The sequence below is a fragment of the Cryptotermes secundus genome, unplaced genomic scaffold, assembly GCF_002891405.2.
Source record: "Cryptotermes secundus unplaced genomic scaffold, Csec_1.0 scaffold318, whole genome shotgun sequence".
Classification (NCBI taxonomy): domain Eukaryota; kingdom Metazoa; phylum Arthropoda; class Insecta; order Blattodea; family Kalotermitidae; genus Cryptotermes; species Cryptotermes secundus.
The window spans coordinates 1,220,062-1,234,623 of record NW_019730108.1 but is presented as its reverse complement, the minus strand read 5'-3'; the positions used below and the strand labels follow the sequence as shown (position 1 = coordinate 1,234,623).

At 40.8% G+C, this 14,562-nt stretch overlaps 2 protein-coding genes across 8 annotated transcripts in view; both read left to right on the top strand.

Moving 5' to 3' along the window:
- The window catches only part of LOC111866062 (cytochrome c oxidase assembly protein COX18, mitochondrial), a 58,010-nt gene extending 46,588 nt beyond the window's left edge, over window positions 1-11,422 (top strand). The window contains exons 1-7 of one of the 2 annotated variants that reach the window (XM_023854604.2): window positions 29-602; window positions 2,768-2,908; window positions 3,570-3,717; window positions 5,072-5,196; window positions 6,191-6,301; window positions 7,291-7,491; window positions 10,812-11,417. In XM_023854604.2, the coding sequence (XP_023710372.1) occupies window positions 51-602; window positions 2,768-2,908; window positions 3,570-3,717; window positions 5,072-5,196; window positions 6,191-6,301; window positions 7,291-7,491 (1,278 nt within the window). In that variant the 5' untranslated portion in view covers window positions 29-50 and the 3' untranslated portion in view covers window positions 10,812-11,417. Of the gene's footprint in view, window positions 1-28; window positions 603-2,767; window positions 2,909-3,569; window positions 3,718-5,071; window positions 5,197-6,190; window positions 6,302-7,290; window positions 7,492-10,811 lie in introns of those variants that run through there. The other variant, XM_023854605.2, reaches the window with a different exon arrangement.
- A 1,638-nt stretch (window positions 11,423-13,060) lies between these two features.
- Window positions 13,061-14,562, top strand: part of LOC111866126 — a 54,590-nt gene continuing 53,088 nt past the window's right edge. For all 6 annotated transcript variants that reach the window (XR_002843097.2, XR_002843095.2, XR_002843096.2 and 3 more), the window contains exon 1: window positions 13,061-13,384. Coding sequence is in view for 3 of the 6 variants with exons in the window: in XM_023854767.2 (XP_023710535.1) it covers window positions 13,322-13,384 (63 nt within the window). In the remaining 3 variants the exon portion in view is untranslated. The remainder of the gene's footprint in view (window positions 13,385-14,562) is intronic.

Here is a 14,562-nt window from a genome sequence, read left to right as displayed (position 1 = left end):
GCAGCAAGAAAGTGACAGTGTAACTTGAATGTCGTAATCTCTATTTAAAAATGCTGCAACAAATATGGGCCCTGAATATCCCCATCAGAATGCAGCGAAAATGTTTTAAGAACATTATTTATTTAGAAACACCGAATAAATGTAGGCCATATTCGCACATGTGTAACCTAGGCGCCTTTCCAGGACTGGGAATTTGGTGTCGCCATTCAAGATTACACTTACTGACTGAAAAACCTAACTCATGTAATAAAAGTAGAATTATTTGGTGTTCTACGGGAAGAAATTTGTCATCTTCATATTATAGTATGTCACACCACAATTGCTGGACATTTACCACAGATCGCAGTATTAACAGCATACCATCAGCCATAAAGGGTCATCCCCATTTTCAGATTAGGCACATTTCAGGACAGTCTGGTGTAGAAATCACGGGGATATGGCCCCGTGTGTTCCTGTGGTTGTCAGAAAGCCCACCAGTTGCCTATGCTCAAGACTTCCTCTTGTTTATACATAATTCATCTGGCCTTCCATGGTGGACAACAATTATACTGACAACTGTTTTCCTGAGGACTGCTGTAACACTTCCTTTAGCATTTTACCAGGTTTGTTGAATGAAGGCATACAAAGATGAAATAGAACATAGAAGTATCATCTCTTCTTACTTCGTTCTTTTATTCATTCATTCATTCATTCATTCATTCATCCTGGAGATAACATAAACTGATATAGGATACTTGTCATTAAGTTCCTTCAATCAAGAAGACCTGACTACTTTAAATAAATATTCCAAAATAATATTCATCAAGCAGGTTGGCAGCAGCAGTACTCTAGACTCATGTTCTGGAGGTACTTGGTTCAAATTCTGGGCAGGATGCTGGTTGTCCTGACTGAGATTGTTGTGGTTCCTCCCAGTCCCTATAAGCGGTATCTAACTGGTACTTCAACTATGCCATGATTGCTTGCTTCAGATTTTTTGCAGTTTGTCACTTATCTTACCATTCACAGCTTTTAGCATCCTAAAGTAGTCCACAAAAATACTAATATTGTTCAAACATTGTTCATAATTTGCATTTACTTAGTAGAGAAGTGAGGGATATAAACATGTAGAGTCAGCATCCAGGAGTGACTAGTAGCTCATTTGGAGGTTTCTCAGCAGGATGTGCGACTTGTAAGACTAATATAACCTAGAAAAAGTTCACAGCGTTATTCATCAGGTGTATAACTGATCATTGTCAGGAATGCAACATGTGAGACATGAATAATACTGTACTATGTAGTACAAGTTTAATGACACTTTATCAGTTGCAGAGGTTGTGTAGTATTCTGATTCTGAATTTGGAGATAATAGGAAACAGGGATTCCTTGCCTATTTGAAGTGTTTGTGCCGGTGTTAGACTAGACGGAATGAGGATAACACAAATAACGCTCAGCATAGACAGTCTTTGGGGTCAGATGTGAAGAAATGTTAACTGCTATACCATTCGATACACTCTGTTGTCTGTTATTTCCCTTTAGCCTCTATCTCTTCCTGGATAATGCTGGTTTTAATTAATAACTGACTGATGATATTTTCCACAGCTATCGGTAGCCAACATCTTGCACAAGGGGATGAAATTAGCTTCATATTTCATATCCTGCACTTTATGCTTTGTTCAGTAAAACCTGTCAAAAATGAAACTTGGACTGAGTGGAAACCAGTCAAAGTCAAAGTCTAAGTTATGTTAGAACCGACGGTCAGTCGGCCAGTCTGTCTTGGAATAAAGCACCCATCTGGGGCTTACGATCAGATTTTAGTTACTGTCAGACAGTTGAGTGTTTGTTGATGTGGGGCGCTCTCTCTGACAAGTGGACGGGTCTGTCGTTTGCCAGTGGAAACCAATTTAAAATTACTTATAATAAATATAAACTGGAAGGGAAAACAAGAATTCAAGAAAGTAAGGAAACCAAGAATGTTTGTTGCTCATAACAGTGTAGTGTGCACATGTAGCATGAAACTCACTTGTGACTTGTGTCATAAATACTGATCAGGATTTTTTTTATTATTCCAAACTACTCATGTTAAAACAGAAACCTGAGAAGTTTCTGGATTCCACAGGATTCTGTTTTGAACACTGTTTTTCTGGGATGGTATGCCATGTAGGCTGCTGGGAGTTTACTGACATTTTAGAGGAATCTTGCACGATCAAAGAGTAAGCCCAGGAAGTAAGGTGATTTTGTATAGTTTCTCCATGGATTTTCATACCCTGTGAGTCATTCAGTGCTAGAAACAAAGTAAATTCCATTTCAGTATGTAAGTCTTTGGCATCATCAATGTTATTGTTAAAGGATGTTTTTGGACTGTCACTTTGGAAAGCTGTTTTTGTTGTAATCTCTTTCCTCACAGCCTTCTAGTGTCTTCTCATGCTCCTCTTGTCCTCTCTGTAACTTACCTGATCATTCCTCTTCACATGCTCTTGGAGTTCATGTGGTTAACATGCCTTCTTTGTGTTTATGAGGTCTTGGGTTCATATCTCAGTTCAGAGGCTGAGTATCATGACTGAGATTTTTGTGGTTTTCCCCAAGTCTGGTGGAAAATGCCAGGATAATACCTCAAATTTCTCCTTGATCATGTCCTTCCACATCTCTCGCAGTTTGTTACATAGGATCGCTCTATCATTTGAGGATATATAATTAGTCATTGGAGTCACTTAAGTAAACCACAAAAAAGAAGTATGTAATTCTATTGAATGTGGATTCTGTGAAAATGTATGTCTGTGTTTTTCTTTAGAATTACATACTGGCTAAGGTTGAAAACCTACATCTGCTTGAGATGCCAGAAATTGTGAAAGAATTGAAGAAAGAAACTGCAATTGCAATGAAACAATTCAACTGGACTGAGAACCAAGCACGGAGAATGTATAATCGATCAGTAAGTATATTGCATATGTTATCTACACCATTAGTCTTCTAAATGTTCTCTTTGTATGAAAATTTCTGAGCTATATACGCATATTGATCCCTCAGTTTGTGCTACATGACTGGCTAATTTCAGCCACCTTCATTAAATAATCACAAAACCATGCCATGTGAAGTGGTGTACAAACAATGGGTGATAAAGTTGAGAAAACTGCCAAGTACCTTCCCAGTTAGAATTCTGTTTGCTAATTCTGTATGAATGGAATCCACTGGCATCCCAAGTATAAGAAGCCTCTACCACTTTACACTTGGGAATGCATCAGTTAGGAAGCTGGCTGGGTCTCAGAGCCAATCTGGATGCTGCCAGGAAATGAACCCCAGTTCATTGCATGTCCAGTCCTTAGCCTGATTGCTATATCAATGCTTAAAGCGCACCCAAAAATACGTATCTCATTGCTTATAATTGTTTTGCGTGACTGGACCAAGTGGATCTCTTGGTATTCACTTTTTGGGAGGTCATGTTTTGTGTGATTGTGATTAATATTATACGGGAATGTTTGGAGGGAAATTATAAATTCTGGTGTAGGTAATTTAACCAGTAGTGAATAGCTGATGCATTCAAAGGTCCTGCTTATGCTCAAGTCTTGTCAACTTGTCATATTTTTCTGTTTCAGCTACAAAAGCAGTGGAATAATCTTATAATCCGTGACAATTGCCATCCGTTAAAAGCCAGTATTCTTCTCTGGGTACAGTTGCCCATGTGGGTATTTGTATCGGTTGCCTTGAGAAATATGGTGTACCTGCTCCCTCACAGCAAGGCAGGTAGGCTCTCTTCGTAGCACTGTACAGTGTAATTTATTTCTCAACACAATATAATCATTTTTATGTTTGCAGACCTCTTTAACATTTTGCAGCAAATGTCTTATTCAGTTAAATAGTGCTCCTGCTTCATACGTGGGAGCTCTTGGGTTCAAATCTCAGACAAGAGACCAGCCATCCTGACTGATGTTCTTTTGTGATGTTCCTCAGTCCCTCCAAGCAGTTCTTTAAAATAGGCCATGACTGCTTCTTTCCATATCATTCACAATTGATTATTCACTGATTGTTCTGTCATCCACTGCTGTGTAGAGCTCTGGATGGTATGGTGGTGCTGGACACTTTCACTTCCCTGCTTTGCTGTTGTAATCCCCCTGAGCACCTGTGGCGACTCTCGACCAGAAGCTGTCACTAGCAAAGTTATCGCTTCCAGTAGTTGTGTGCACAGAATGGCAAGACAGCCAGAGGGGAGTTAGGAGAAGTGCACTGGAGAGGAAGTGTAGCAGCTCAAGGGACATGTGGATGATCCATGGGTTTTCTTTTCATGGCCTCAATATTTGAATGTAGTTCTATATAGCTTTATATGGTTTCATATAGCTAGAACCAATTTTGTAATATCTTTTGCATAAAAATCATGACATACGTCAGTAGTTCCATAAACTTATACTCAGTACCCTCTGCCCTATCATATAAAAAGGCAATCTTCAGAACAGTGGTTTGCACACCCCATCAAGGAAGATAATAACAATAATATAACAACATTTGGTAACTACGTCACTGTTAGTAAATTCTTAATGCGATGGATGGGCTTGTTGAAGTGACACCAGTTTCCCAGTGTGTAGTCTGAAGTCACTTCAGTGGTAAAGAAGCAAACAGTGTGCTCAGAGGATCCCACCTGCAGCTCCCTTGCCTCGTGCACCCCCAGGTAATGCCAAACCCCATCAGTGGACAGTACAGCACATTTTGGGAACCACTGGCCTACATTGTCCATATTTTTGGAAGAGAGAAGAAATGCTCATATAAATTGCCCCCTCCCCCTTTGTGAGTCTTTCATGACAGTAGCATGGCTGTAACTGTGTACTGTTAGAAGGTAGGATGGCAGATGAATGATGCAGTGGAAAGGATTTGGAAGGAAGCATTCATGCATAACATAATTGGCATACAATCCTGGAATTTGCTGGGATGGCTGAGGAAAACTCTCAGTCAGGATGGTTGATGTCTGGCCAAGGTTTGAACTGAGCACATCCTGAATATGAGTCCAGACTGCTACTGCCACACCAGCCTGCCTGGTGGAAATCCACTTTATAAGAATTGCTACTGTGATTTGAGGAAATATTAATATCGTGTTTATTTATTGCAGGTGCGATGGTAACATACATGGAACTGAGTGTTGGAGGGTTCGGCTGGATTCCGAATCTTCTTGTTCCTGACGAGTCTCTTATTCTGCCAGTTTCTCTGGGACTTATCAATCTTGCCATTGTTGAGGTAGGGGATTCGTATGTTTTTGTAACATTTTCAGTCCAGATGATGTAATTTAATTTTAATGCAGTCAGGTAACAGCATTTGCTTTGATGCAATTGCTTGCTTCTAATCGAGAGGGGCGGGGTTAAGAGGGAGCAGATTATTGTGTGGGTGGCAGAAGAGGAATTTCAAGGATGAAGGGAAATTACATTTTATTTTTGTGACTTCAAACTCTCTGCAACTTTATTTTTTCTTTGTATAAAATTGTTGCATAAATTGAGAAGTACCTGTGCAGTGATTGTCTTTTGACACTGATACCTGAACTCACTCTGCTTCTTCAGAAAATCTGTCAGCTTACATAAGCTCAGGTCTCAGGTACATTTATATACTTCTCCAGCTAGGCTTACTATGGTAGAGCACATTCAGGTTTCATCTTCCAATATCTTTCCTTTTTGTATGTCATAATTTTTGCAGACAGTCTGCTTGTAAGGATTTAGTAGTATTAAAATTGTACTAAAATGGTGGAACTTGAAGGTAACAGGTAAGATTGTCCATGTGCTTAATTAGTTAAGCACTGTGCCATGAAGACATGGGGGAGTGTAGGTGTAGCTCCACCTTTCTTGACCTTGGTAGTAGATGGAGGTGAGTGGTCACCTGCTTTACCCCTTGGGAAAGAGCCCCTGGTAGCCATTGGAGAGGAGGCTAGGGGGGCCCCAGAGTCAGTGTGGGTTCTATGGAGGAGAGAAAAATGGTGCACTGCTGGGAATCAAACCTGTGCCGTCCGACTCTTAGTCGATTGTAATACTGACTGAGCTATCCTGACTCCAGTGGAACTTCAATAAAGAGAATTTAAAGAGTATGATCTTCTGGGTTGCAGTACAATGGAGTTCAGGAGAAGTCTCCCCGTGTCCCTCTGACATGCCAGTAGACTGTAGACGTCCACTGAGCTACATGGCACTACAACCCAGATGAATGTGAAAACTTTCTTGATAATATTCTGTCTCATTTTTGCTTATAGCTTCAGACCATGTCAAAAATAAGGAAGAAGAGTAAACTTCAGCAGTACGTGACACATTTCTTTCGATTATTCAGTATCGCCACGATACCAATTGCTGCTTCTGTTCCTTCAGTAAGTGTTGTATGTTTGTAACTTACACTAAAGTTAACATAATGATCCTGGCCCCTATTTCTGGACTATAAACCGTTACCCACTAGTTTAAATGTGTCACCCAATTGCATAGTACCAGGAGATTTAAAACCCCTGTTTCTGGATGGTAAAGATTAAAGAATGGTAACAGACCTTTGAGAAATATGCAAGGATCTGTACTGACAGGAATGGCACAGTGAGGTAGGTCACAAAATTTGATCTTTTAACGCAGAATTCCTTCTACAGTGGAAACTCCATTAGTGTTCCACAGTTTACATCATTCAGTTTTCAGCTTCATTGATCCCAGGTCAATAATATATATACATGTGAAATTTCCTCCAGTTAGGATTTTCCTTGATCTAGTGTTCAGGTTCACTGCTACTAAAGAACCCCCAAATGGTGGTTTCGTTGCGATATATTCTTATATGTGTAAGCGTTCGAAGGGATGTCAGCATTGTGAATTCTTCTCAGAGATTCTTATCTCATGAAACAGAATAAGTAAGAAAGAGGATACAGAGTTTCGGGGTTGGTCACTTTATCGCATGGACATTGGGAGACTGAGTCATATTACAAACCCGAGATCCTTGGAAGACAGACTCCTCACAACTTAAATTTTTCAAACGTGATTGTGCATATTTTTAATTGAAAATGTCCAGTGTCAGTTATTATGGCATCTATTCAATTTTATAGCCATATGAAGGTGTAACTCATTATTATATTGCAAATAAACACATTTAGACATGCTAGTAATAGCTATTTTTGTTGACTTCTGTATGTTTTATGGAACTCATAATGTGAAACATTGATGGACCAGTCCTTGGAAAACCCAATGCAATTTTAATGGATCATTAATCAGATAAGGCTCAGAACAGCCGGCTTAAGTGGCCACAGAAACATATAGTAAAGTTAAGCTCAGTTACTGACAAATTGTAATCTGTCAAGTTGTAAATAACTTGTTTCTTTATGTGTAGTGCTTGAACTTGTATTGGGTTACGTCGAGTGCTTATGGACTTGTGCAGAATTTGGTTCTTCTTTCTCCTCGTGTGAAGAGATTTGGCCATATTCCAGAGACACCCAGTCAACTCAGCAACCCTTACAAACATATTGCTTCTGAAATCAAACTTCGAGCTAATCGGCTTCCAGCCTGGTGGAAGTCTCGAGCCAAGAATTAAGTAAGATGCCCAGATGTGATCTTAGTTTGTGAATACTCTTGCTATAAAAATGGATATTTTGTCATTCAAAAGAGTATCAGTTAAGTTAATGTTTGCTACCATTCAGTCCGGAAACTTCTATCTTCTTGTCTGCTGTCTAAAAATATTAAAGGTAGAATATACAAAACTGATTTTGCCTGTGGTTCTGTATGGGTGTGAATCTTGGTCTCTGATATTAAGAGAGGAACATGGACTGAGGGTGTTTGAGAACAGGGAGTTGAGAATAATATTCAAACTGAAGAGAGATGAAGTGACAGAGGATTGGAGAAAACTGCATAATGAGGAGCTTCATAACTTGTACTCTTTGCCAAGTATAATTAGAATGATAAAATCAATGAGGAGGAGATAGGAAGGGCATGTAGCACGAATTGGGGCAAAAAGGAATGCATTTAGGCTATTGGCGGGAAAGCAGGAAGAAAAGAGACCACTAGGAAGACCAAGATGTGGTTGGGTAGATAATATTAAAATGTATCTTAGAGAGAGATAGAGTGGGCTGATATGGACTGGATTGATCTGGCTGAGGATAGAGACCAGGGGAGTGCTCTTGTGAACATGGTAATGAAACTTTGGATTCCATAAAATCCTGGGAAGTTCTTGAGTAGCTGCAGAACTGGCAGCTTCTCAAGAATGGCTCAGCTTCTTGAAGTTAGTTAATTATCAGTTAGGTTAAAATGAAGCATTCAGTTTTGCCTTGTAAAAAGTCTTTGTCAGTTGATGTTTTTAATGTAAGATTTGAGGCTTTCACGGCAGTGACTATGAAGAAAGCAGTCTTCTGGGATTTGGCACCGTGTATATGTGGTGTTAACCGACGTTTCGGAGGAACGTATCGCCCCCATCTTCAGGGTAGAAGAAAAAGTATAAGAAATCTGCAAGCGACAACACCGTGAGAAACAGTAAAGCAGACTGCTTTACCGTTTCTCACGGTGTTGTCGCTTGCAGATTTCTTATACTTTTTCTTCTACCCTGAAGATGGGGGCGATACGTTCCTCCGAAACGTCGGTTAACACCACATATACACGGTGCCAAATCCCAGAAGACTGCTTTCTTCAATGTTTTTAATGTTTGGTGTGGTACATGTCACACTATTTGAATTAATTTTTGCATTTAAAATGAATTATGCGCGTATTACAGGCGATTTATTTCAGGGTTTTCCAACTTTGCGAAGCCACTAACGAAACTAACGGAAGAGAAACGAACCTTCCAGTGGACTCCAGAAGTGGAGGCCGCTTTTCAAACGCTAAAGGGTGCCCTATGTGCTGCCCCTATTCTTGCCTACCCACAGCCAGGAGAGAAATTCATTGTGGACACAGATGCAAGTAATGTCGGAATTGGAGGAGTTCTCTCTCAAATCCAGGACGGAAAAGAGCGTGTCATAGCTTACTTCAGCAAGACGCTAAACAAAGCAGAGAGAAACTACTGTGTCACCCGTCGAGAACTACTTGCCATAGTGAGGACACTGGAACATTTCCACAAATACCTCTACGGACAACAGTTCCATCTGCGAACGGACCACTCTGCGCTTACCTGGCTTATGAGTTTCAAGAACTTAGAGGGACAAACTGCGCGCTGGATACAGCGTCTACAGGAGTACAACTTCACTTCGGAGCATCGTCAGGGCCGAAAACATAACAACGCCGACGCCCTTTCTAGACGACCCTGCCAAGAGCAATGTGCGCACTGCCACAAAGTTGAGACGCGGGCAGAGGTAAAACAAATACGCGTTATTGGAACCCTACCGGCCGCCGGCTGGGACCCTGTTACCCTAAGAGAGGAACAGCTAAAAGACCCGGACATAGGACCTATTCTACAGGAAGTAGAGAACGGCCAACGACCGGAATGGCAGGACATCGCGGATCGGAGTCCCACGTACAAAAGCTACTGGGCCCAGTGGAAATCGCTCGCTGTGAGAAACGGCGTACTAGAGCGTGACTGGGAATCCGTCACCGGAAGACGTCAAGTAGCCCAGGTAATTATTCCTCGGAGCAGGGTGAAGGACGTTCTGAGCGAACTGCACGGTGGACCGTCAGGAGGTCACTTCGGTGTCAACAAAACTCTGAATAAGGTTCGACAGAGATTCTACTGGCTCCAAGCAAGGACCGATGTTGAGAAATGGTGTCGACAGTGTGACACATGTGCAGCCAGTCGGGGACCGCGGACCAGGAATCGTGGGCAAATGCACCAGTATAATGTCGGTGCTCCCTTCGAGAGAGTAGCCATTGATATCGCAGGGCCCTTCCCACGAAGCGACCAAGGAAACCGATACTTACTGATCGCTATGGACTACTTCACCAAGTGGCCGGAAGTGTACGCCATCCCGAATCAGGAGGCTTCAACAATAGCGGAAGTTCTGGTTGCCAATTTCTTCTGCCGCTTCGGCATACCTCGAGAGTTGCACAGTGACCAAGGCCGTAACTTCGAGTCTCATCTACTGAAAGAAGTTTTGCAACGCCTGGGAGTGAGCAAGACGCGCACCACACCCCTGCACCCACAGTCGGATGGCATGGTGGAACGCTACGTCAAGACCATCGAGGAGCACTTGCGGAAGGTCGTCTCATCGCACCAAAGGGACTGGGATGAGAGGTTACCCCTCTTTCTCCTAGCTTACAGGGCATCCACTCATGGATATGGATATATGTATAATTTTTTTGTGAAAGATACGTGTGTTCTTATTCTGTGGTTAGAGGAGACAGAATTAAATTGTCTATCACATTCATTTACTTACATCAGTGCTATAAGTTTTGATGGTTTCGTGGAGGCAACTGTCCAGACTGTGGTCTTCTGGGGTGTGACACTGTGTAGATACCAACGTTTTAGAGAAACATGTTGCATCTGTCTTCAGAATCAAAATGTGTAGCATGAGGAATCGCTTATACAAGGGGGCTGCAAGGAAGGAGTTGTTCTGTGGGAGGTTGGGAGGAGGCCCACAGGAGTGGTGGGCAGAAGAATGATACTTCTCAGGTCCACAGGAAGGAAATAGAAGCATGAGAAGATGAGAAAGCAGTTTTCCTGTTCATAGTTTCTGTTGGTCCATTCTGTGATGTGTATCCTTTCCCTCGGTCATGGTTCAGAGTGCAGTGTTCCTTGTGACCTGTCTGTATAACCCAAATGTCATCACAGGCCAGAAGACAGTAATCCTCATTTTCACAGCTGTCTAAACCTCAGATCTCAGATGTTTGATGGTTGTTTAGTTAGTGTCTGTGCTTAGGTAGAGATTAAATTACTGTGCCTTATAAATTAGAAATAAGTTCTGAACTATTGCATCATCATTTCACTTTTTGCAGGTGGTTGCGGTATGTAAAGACAAGAGCATGCAGAGTGGTGCCATCTGTTCATATGCAGAAAATAGTGCTCGTGTGCAGACATGTTATGTGGGCTTGTAGACTCAAAGATCTGATATTTTCAACAGCAAACATGTTAGCAGTGATGCCCCCATGCTGGGAACTTACCTGCTGGATTAGCCTTTTGAATGAGAACTGGACTTCGAACTTACTGCATTTGAAACAGATGTATAAGAGAACAAGTATATAACATTTTGCAGTTGCTACATGTTTTCACTTTATCAGGCATCAGCAGGCTACTTTGTAAAATAAATGTCTCTTCATTTTACTTGACATCTGTAAAGTGACATTTGTTGGGGATCAGCACTGGCACATATCTTACTTCAGCCTCTTGGGTAACGGCATTGGCAGTATATTAAAAGCATACCCAGATGATCAGTTGGTTTCTAATGAAATAGATTTTGTAGCAAAATGTAGTTCAAACAGATGGCAATTAATGAAAATGCAAAATTTACAAAATATTTTTTTCAACCCCTGTCCAGCTCCATGTGTATAAAATATATCTGGTATCCTGCAAATGGTGTAAATCGTATTTATGTTTGATTTTGCAGACAAGTATAGAAGGCAGGATGTGAGGTTCTCACAGCAGTGGTTATGAAGAGTCCTATCTCCTGGGATGTAATGCCATGCAGTCTGTTGAAAGTCATCAGACATTTTGTATGGACATGCCTCCATCTTCATGGCTGAAGAACAAGCCAAGCAAGAAGCCAGCATGAAGCATGCTAACTTGCTAATTGCACGGCATTATATATACAGGATGTTTTATGACATAACTGCAGGAGGTGATTTCCTAGGTCTTTGTGATCAAAAAAGTTCATATAAACATGTGTCCGATTTTGGACGGTTACAGAGTTATGACCATTTTAAACTCAGAATAGAAGGTAACGATAAACCAGCATAATACATGATACATTTAAAGTATGAATGTAAAGTTAACTTCGTGAAATTTCCTTTAATTTGAATTTATTGGTGCTTAAAGCTGATTTTCGAAAATACCACCGCTGGCTGCAACACAGGCCGCCTCTTGGTTGTGAACCGCGCCGAACATACCAACCCACCCCGCCTTAGGTACTACATCTCAAGTGTCAAGATAACAAGAACGCTCTGTCTGTAGCTGGCTCAAAATAGCGACCCGACATCTGACAGACGCAGTTCACACAAGGGCGTGTACGGGAATGAAAAAATGGTCATAACTCTGTAACCATCCAAAATCGGACACATGTTTATATGAACTTTTTTGATCACAAAGACCTAGGAAATCACCTCCTGCAGTTATGCCCTAAAGTCGTGAAACACCCTGTATGTACATATCCCAGAAGATAGAACGCTTTAAGTGCAGAAAGTTTTTTGTGTGCTTTCTTACACTTCAGAATTTTGTGGAGGAACATGTTGCTTCTGTTTTCACATCAGAGCTCATGTTTCCTGAAAATGGAGGTACCACAGTCCTCTGAAATGCTGGTAGTTATGTACAAGACTACACGGTGTCATATCAGAAGACGGTAATCTTCATGGTCAGAGTGGTGACAACCTCATACCTGAGATAGAGATGGTAAAAATAATTATGTCTTTGACTTAATTCATTCTGAAGAAAAACCTGTGTGAGTGTGTGCATGCATATCACTTTGAAGGTGCCTATGTCACAGTAGTAAACTGTGTAGTCTAGTGCTCTTGTCTCATTCTTAGCCAAGGTATACGTGGAGTTCCCTCACATGGCGTATAGATGGCATGGATGTAGAGATCCATCTGAGAACTTGACTGAGGTGAGTATTTTAATGATTGTAACATTCGTATAACTCACCTAAAGTCACTTTTACTTTTGAGTCATGGATACTTTAATATCTAACAAAATAAAGATGTCATGTCTAGCTTCAGTTGTTAGAAGTAGATATTTTGCAGCCATAAATAATTATCTTATAGACCTTTATTTTATATAGTTATATTATAAAATGTAATACCCACTTGTATATATTTTGTGCTGTTATTTTTTATGAAAAAGATTTTTATTGTTTTAGTTTACTGTCTTCCACAAGCATTGCCAGTACTGTTCTGATCTTGACCTTAATGTGTCAGTAGATGGCTCACAAGTTCATATGGCTAGTTGATTCAGAGAACTCGACTGAGGAAATTGTTTATCATTGGTTTTTGGGCCTGTGCCAAGTAATTTGCATGGACTTTGGCTACTGACCCGTGATTCGGAGATAATAGAGCTTTAAAGGTTATTTCCTTCATGCCTTTATTGTGACTTTGCATGGAACACATTTGTTATGTTCGGTGTTAGTGTCTCTATTTTGTACCAGTTTTGTATATCCGTAGGGTACACTGCTATAGAGTTATCTTGAGTTAAGTGGTAATGGAGTTTATGCATCACTACAGAGGATAGTGAGACAGAACGGTGCCAAACTGTTGTTACTGATTTATCTGCACAGTAGTTGTTAGGGCATATATTTATAAATATGGTGACCAAAATGCTGCGGGCGTTGGAAATCTTTCTATTGAATGTTCTTGTTTGTGTTGCTGTGAGTATGTATAAATATAGTTTATCTAGATAATGAAGGAAACTGCTGCGGTGATTAATATTGTTTCATCATGATATCCAACATAGATGGTACAGTAACTAGATGACAAACACTATCTTGAGAAGCTAATAAGAACACATGATGCTCTACAGTTTTGTGACAATTATTGATTTGTTAAACAAATATTATGTAGGACATGGTCCATTGTCTTGAGGATATTTGTAATTAGTAACACTTTAGAAAAAGGACCTATTTCTGCCATCTGTTAAAGGAAAAAATTCTATCCAGTTGGGCAAATTGGAAAGAGCTGATCTGGATCATGGGATCAAGATCAAGTGATTGAAACTGTCCCTTACAGTAGGTCCAGTAGAGTAGGATCCTTACGTCTTTATGCCTGATGACAGAAATGGATCCAGTTTCCTAAAAGTTTATATCACTTATACCGGAGACAATGGATAATGTTTGTATAAAAGTTGCTGAGCTGCACAAGAAATTAGCCACTTTCTGTGGGACCTAAATGTGCATTTCCATGTTCTTAAGGGCCCACCAAGCTGGGGGCTTTGTGTAACATTTTGAAACATGCTGGTTTTTATGGCGAGGAATTGGTAGTCTCCCACCAGATCCGCAATGTAGAGGCCTACTACTTGTCGAATGTCATCAAATTTGCACCTGTGTGTATGTGTATGTGTGTATGGGGTGGGCCATTAGATCTGGCCCTTGCACTGTGACCTTCAGTGATCTATTTGTGCTTCCCCTTTGAATTAACCCTTTATTAATCCTACACTTTGAATGAAATGTAGGATTTTATTTATGGGGGCGCCATAAAAGTCACTTGGCTCCATGAAGAACTGACCCAGCTATGGCCTCACAGTCACATTGGATAAATTTGCGCCTATGTTATGTGTCTGGAGACTGTCTCCACCTGTGACCTGAAAACCTGCCATGCCATGGTGACACGGGACCCACTTAAACATAGTTCAAAGAAGCAGATAGGTTAAAAGCTAGAAGTAAAGTATATGGTGTTCCTGATTAGCTGATACTCATCAGTTGAGGAATTCCTGTTGATCATTGTGCTTTATATTCAGGAGATCCCTAGTTCAATTACTGGGCCAGAAACTGGTTATTCTCACTGAGGTTTTTCACTGTTTTGTTCAGACACTTCAAGCATATGCTGGGTT